General features: G+C 45.4%; 1 protein-coding gene across 1 annotated transcript in view; it reads right to left on the reverse strand.

Moving 5' to 3' along the window:
- RASSF3 (Ras association domain family member 3) overlaps positions 1-310 on the reverse strand; it is a 67,867-nt gene extending 67,557 nt beyond the window's left edge. The window contains exon 1 of the mRNA XM_027594506.2: positions 8-310. Within this exon, the coding sequence (XP_027450307.1) occupies positions 8-118 (111 nt within the window). The 5' untranslated portion in view covers positions 119-310. The remainder of the gene's footprint in view (positions 1-7) is intronic.
- Between the last annotated feature and the right edge of the window lie 6,443 nt (positions 311-6,753).

Consider the following 6,753-nt stretch of genomic DNA (forward strand, 5'->3'; position numbering starts at 1 on the left):
CACTCACTTGCTGGCCGGCGCGGGGCTTGCCCTGGGGCGCTCTCCTGAAAAAGGAGGTCCTGGCGGTGAAGAAGAAGTCCTCGGCGTCCTCCTCCAGGCTGCTGTAGCCGCTGCTCATGCTGCTGGTCCCTTCGCGCGTGGGCCGCCTCCCCGGGGCGCAGGCGGCCAGGCAGGGGGTGCCGCGCCCGCCCGCCCCGCGAGGTTCCCGGCGCGCGGCCCCGAGCCGCCGGCGGGCAGTCCTGCTGCAGCTGCGGCCGCCGCTCACTCCGGCCCTGCCGGCCCCTCCCGCCGCCTCCCCGCCGGGCTCCGGGCGCGGCTTTAGCCTCCCAGCGCCTCGCGACCCCGCCTCCCGGGGCCCCGCCCACTCCCGTGTGCCCCTCCCCGGGAGGCTGGGAGCTGTGCCCACGCGGTCCGGGCACTCCCCGCGCGGCCGCAGGTGGGGGTGGTGCGGCCGGCCCTCCCAGCCTGCTCTTTCCCAGCAGTGTCTGTGCAACCCAGAACGCCCACTGCGACCGCGGCGTCTGGCCGGGCTGTGCCCCGGGTCGCTTCCCCAGCCTCCCGGAAACTGCCAAGTCCTCTCTGATCCGGCTACCCGCCCCCCCACTCCGCTAGCTCGGGTTTTGGGGAGGACCAGACCGGGGAACTTTCGCCGCTGTCCCCGCCCTGCTTACCCCTCCCGGGGTCTAGCGGGCGGCAGTGGAGATTGCCCCGCCCGGGATCCCCCAGCCCATCGGGCCTCTGGCGGCCGTTTCGCCTCGTCCTGAACCCCAGCATCTCGCCCCTCCAGAAGGGTTTAAAGGCGGAGAGGAGTGGGGAGGTAACAACTGGGTAGAGTTTATTCAAATGAAAACATCCTTTCTGGTAATTCAGTTGAGCTTCGGTCTTCCCTCTCGCCTTCTCTCTAGCGAAGGTTCATTCTCAGATAAGGACGGCCAAGGTCGTTATGATCTTAGAGGCCCCTTGGTGAAGGGGGTGGAGGGTGAATTCGTTCTGTGGTTCAAGGACTTATTAATTAAATGTGCGTTTTCGATGTTCCCTCCCACGATCCTACAAGGCATGGTTTCTGTGTTGGGGTAATGGGTTCAGGGAATTCTATTCACCCTCCTACCAAAAAAAGAAAATCCATATTTTCCGAAATCCTTCCAGTTAATCTTATTTTAGAATGCAAAATTTTTGCCACGCCCCCTGTGGTTACCAGTCGTTTACACCTTGGTGTTATTGAACTGATTTAAATCATACTAGTTTCCTTGCAGAGATCTTGACTTGAAAAGGGGTTGTTTTGAAGCTTCACCGCCACTGCTGGGGTGCGCAGGCTTTAGAAGAGGTTTCATTAAAAGAGGAAGAGAAGGGTTAGAAAAGAGAATTTTCACCATTATCGCTGAACTTTCTATGCAAGAAAGATAGATAATGCATATTTCCTTTAATCCTCAAAACAGCTCTAAAGTAGTTAGTACTGAGTTATGCTTTTTACACCCAGAGCAGCTGAGGTGTAAAGAGGAAAGTAGCTGTAGGTGGTAGGCCTGGAGCCATTCTGATTTGCTTTGTGTTTATCTGAAGGTCTGCAGAGATCCTTCTAGGTCCTCTGCTTGGCCCCAGTCAGCTGTGCCCGTTTATGCGCTAGTGGAGGGGCGAGCTGGCTCTTGAGTCAACATATCCCCAGGCAAAAGGAAGGATTGCAAACCTGCTCCACCTTCAGGCTTACACACCCAGCTTGCAAAGCTGCGCATTACCCCAAGTGATTCACAACTGCAAGAGGCAGGCCTCGGAGTTAGAGCCCATTTTAAAGATACTGCAACATTAAAAAGCCTTCTTCCCAGCCACACAGCTACTGAATAATTAGAAACCAGGAATTCTAACTCCATATTGTCTTACCCAGCCTAAACTGATCGCTGGTGACACGCACATAACCTAATGTAAGAGAATAAGATGATTTTCTTACTTTGCGATAGATTTTTGTCATTTGGCTTCTGTTATTACATTAACCTAATCTTTATTAAATACCTCCAATTTAAGAGTAATGTATAGAAAAAAAGGGTAATGTATACATTAAAGAATTTAAGTAACTTATTTTATTGTGGATGGGAAGAGGGATACAACCCAACCTGAGCTAATTAAAGTTTCTGAATACTTGCAAGAAAAATATTAAAAGGAAAAATACATTAAAGTGTTTTATGGGGCACCTGGGTGGCTCAGTTGGTTAAGTGTTTGCCTTCAGCTCAGGTCACTATCCCAGGGTTCTGGGATCGAGTACCACTTCAGGCTCCCTGCTTAGCCCGGAGTGGGCTTCTCCCTCTACTCCTCCCCCCTGCTTGTGCTCCTGCTTGTGCTCTCTCTCTCTCTTGCTCTCAAATAAATAAAAATAAAATTTTTAAAAAATCTTTAAATAAATAAATTAAATTAAGTGTTTTATGATCCACCATACCATAACAAAGATTTTTTTCATGGTATTATTTTTAAGTTCCAAAGGACTGGATGTTTATATCTCAGCACATCATCAGAATCAGTTTTAACAAAAAGGCATAATTGAATAATGAAGTAGAAGTGCTTTTAAGCAACAAAAAGTAAAAAAGGAAGGAAGAAAGAATTGGCATTTTCTTTCCTAAAAGCATCATAATAATATTTCTAAATTTTTCTGATAGTATTCTTGATAAAAAATATATTAAAATTTACTTCATGAAATTAGTATTTAAAAAATTCAAAATGTCTCATTAAGGGCGCCTGGGTGGCTCAGACAGTTAAGAGTCTGCCTTCAGCTCAGGTCATGATCCCAGAATCCTGGGATCGGGCCCAACGTCAGGCTCCCTGCTCAGTGAGGAACCTGCTTCTCCCTCTTCCTCTGCTCCCCTGCTCTGCTCTCTATCTCAAATAAATACATAAAATCTTTTAAAAAAATAAAAACTGATGTCTTTAAAAAAAAGTCACATTATGCAACTAGACATTTTTACCATTTAAAATGCAAGGAAGGGGGTGGACTAAATAAAATGTATGCAACCAAGTTCAGCTTTGAAAGAATTTACTGTGAAACACGATAGGATTTGTGGGCCCCTGGGTGGCTCAGTTGGTTAAGCGACTGCCTTCAGCTCAGGTCATAATCCTGGAGTCCCAGAATCGAGTCCCACATCGGGCTCCCTGCTCAGCAGGGAGTCTGCTTCTCCCTCTGACCCTCTTCCCTCTCGTGCTTTCTATCTCTCATTCTCTCTCTCTCTCAAATAAATAAATAAAATCTTAAAAAAAAAACACACAATAGGATTTGTAAGGGGACTCCATTACCATGAATGTTCCAGTGATATAAGATCCTAATGATTTAAATTTATAGCCTAGTAACCTTGTATTTTCATCTTAAATGGAATATATTTAAAACTGAATAAATAGGGCGCCTGGGTGGCTCAGTTGGTTAAGCGACTGCCTTCGGCTCAGGTCATGATCCTGGAGTCCCGGAATCGAGTCCCGCATCCGGCTCCCTGCTCGGCAGTGAATCTGCTTCTCCCTCGGACCCTCCCCCCTCTCATGCTCTCTCTCTCTATCTCATTCTCTCTCTCAAATAAATAAATAAATAAATCTAAAAAAACTGAATAAATATATGCAAAAATTATAAACACACAAATGTTTTGTAATTTTAATCATCCTGTACATCAAATCATTTTCCTTGAATCAATGTAAAAGGAGACACTTCAGTAACAGTTTAACCCTTCTTTTTTTTTATTTTTTTTGTTTGAGAGAGAGAGTGAGAGAGAGAGAGAACGCAAGAGAGGGGGTAGGGTCAGAGGGAGAAGCAGGCTCCCTGCTGGGCAGGGAGCCCAATGCGAGACTCGATCCCGGGACTCCAGGATCATGACCCGAGCCGAAGGCAGTCGCTTGACCAACTGAGCCACCCAGGCGCCCCAGTTTAACCCTTCTTGCTCACCCAATAAAGCCCTCCAGGAGAGAAATGCCTGCCTGGCTCAGTGGGTAGAGCATGCGACTCTTGATCTCAGGGGTTATAAGTTTAAGCCCCACACTCGGGTTGGAACTTACTAAAAAACAGGGGCACCTGGGTGGCTCAGTCGGTTAAGCCGTTGCCTTTGGCTGGGGTCATGGTTGCAGGGCCCTAGGATTGAGCCCCACGTCGGGCTCCCTGCTCAGCGGAGAGCCTGCTCCTCCCTCTGCCTCTGCTTGTGCTCTGCCTACTTGTGCACTCTCTTTCTGTTAAATAAATAAATAAAATCTTTAAAAAAAAGAACTTACTAAAAAACAAAAACAAAAAAAACAGGAGAAAAATTATCCTATAAATGTGATTACAAGTTTAAATCATTCACATTCTTTAAGCACAAATAGTACAAACTCAAATATAATCAATATAGGAAAAAAACATGTTCAGCACAGCTCACCCTTTAACTAAATATATTTAAAAGTAAAATTTTTCTTTTGTAAACTTATCCTAATAAAACACAAGATCACAAAGGAAAAGATTTGTAGGTTTGCATAAATTTTTAAATATTTTTAACACACACATAATGGTAAAAACACTGAAAAACTGAGGGAAATATTTACCATATAACTGATATCTTTACAATACAAAGAGCTCATACAAATCAATAAAAACTGTGAACAACTAATAGGAAAATAAGCAAAGGACATGACAATCAGTTTATAAAAGGAAAAATAGAAGTAACTTATCAGTCTTTTGTACATTACAATTTTCACTCAGTAGGGGCACCTGGGTGGCTCAGTCCTTTAAGCATCTGCCGTAGGCTGAGCTCATGATCCCGGGGTCTTGGGGTCTCAGGATCAAGCCCCCTCACTGGGCTCCCTACTCAGTGGGGAGCTTGCTTCTCCCCGCTCCTCTGGCCCTTCCCCGGCTCTTGCTCTCTCTCTCATGCTGCTCTCTCGATTTTATTTATTTATTTATTTGAGAGCGAGAACTTGAGAGAGAGAGAGAGATCAGGAGAAGGGAGGAGGGTCAGAGGGGGAAGCAGGCTCCCCACCGGGCAGGGAGCTGGATGTGGGACATGATCCCAGGACCCTGGGATCATAACTGAGCCAAAGGCAGACGCTTAACCTACTGAGCCACCCAGGCGCCCAAATAAATAAAATCTTAAAATAAAAATGAAAATAATAAAATGTTCACTTAGACAACAAATATTTAATGAGCACATAGTATCAGGGGCGCCTGGGTGGCTCAGTTGGTTAAGCGACTGCCTTCGGCTCAGGTCATGATCCCAGGGTCCCGGGATTGAGTCCCGCATCAGGCTCCCTGCTCAGCAGGGAGGCTGCTTCTCCCTCTGACCCTCCTCCCTCTCATGTGCTCTCTCTCTCTCTCTCTTCTCTCTCTTTCAAATAAATAAATCTTTTAAAAAAATGAGCACAATCAGGGAAATCCAAATCAAAACTTCAATGAGATACCACCTCACACCAGTTAGAATGGCTAAAATTAACAAGTCAGGAAACGACAGATGTTGGCGGGGATGTGGAGAAAGGGGAACCCTCCTACACTGCTGGTGGGAATGCAAGCTGGTGCAACCACTCTGGAAAACAGTATGGAGGTTCCTCAAACAGTTGAAAATAGAGCTACCATACGATCCAGCAATTGCACTACTGGGTATTTACCTCAAAGATACAAATGTAGGAATCCGAAGGGGTACATGCACCCCAATGTTTATAGCAGCAATGTCCACAATAGCCAAACTGTGGAAAGAGCCAAGATGTCCATCGACAGATGAATGGATAAAGAAGATGTGGTATATATACACAATGGACTATTATGCAGTCATCAAAAGGAATGAGATCTTGCCATTTGCAACGACGTGGATGGAACTGGAGGGTGTTATGCTGAGTGAAATAAGTCAATCAGAGAAAGACATGTATCATATGACCTCACTGATATGAGGAATTCTTAATCTCAGGAAACAAACGGAGGGTTGCTGGAGTGGTGGGGGGTGGGAGGGATGGGGTGGCTGGGTGATAGACATTGGGGAGGGTATGTGCTATGGTGAGCGCTGTGAATTGTGCAAGACTGTTGAACCACAGATCTGTACTTCTGAAACAAATAATGCAATATATGTTAAGAAAAAAAAAAAAGAAGAAGAAGAAGATAGCAGGAGGGGAAGAATGAAGGGGAGTAAATCAGAGGGGGAGATGAACCATGAGAGATGATGGACTCTGAAAAACAAACTGAGGGTTCTAGAGGGGAGGGGGTTGGGGGGATGGATTAGCCTGGTGATGGGTATTAAAGAGGGCACATTCTGCGTGGAGCACTGGGTGTTATGCACAAACAATGAATCATGGAACACTACATCAAGAACTAATGATGTAATGTATGGTGATTAACATAACAATAAAAAATGGGGAAAAATGAACATATACTATCTGCCAAACACTGACCTCAACACAAAGGCTACATCACTGGACAAAACAAACAAAAATTTTTGTCCTAGTAGAGCATATGTTTTAGTGTGGTTAGAGGGAGACAGGCAAAACAAAGATGACAATTATATAGTGTGTTAGAAGGTAATAAGTACTCTCACATAAATCATGGAAGAAAGATAAAGAATGTTTTATATAAACTTGTTATTTAGGCTCTAGCTGAGAAAGTCACTTTTCAGCAAAGACATGTAGGCAGTAAGGGAACTGGCCATGTAGATATCCTTGGGGAAAGTATTTCAGGCAAGGAGAACAGCAAGTGCAAAGGCCCTGAGGTAGGAATGTGCTGGCATATTTGTTTTTTTTTAATATTTTATTTATTTATTTGAGAGAGAGAATGAGAGCATGAGAGGG

The sequence above is a fragment of the Zalophus californianus genome, chromosome 9 (genome assembly GCF_009762305.2).
Source record: "Zalophus californianus isolate mZalCal1 chromosome 9, mZalCal1.pri.v2, whole genome shotgun sequence".
Lineage (NCBI taxonomy): Eukaryota > Metazoa > Chordata > Mammalia > Carnivora > Otariidae > Zalophus > Zalophus californianus.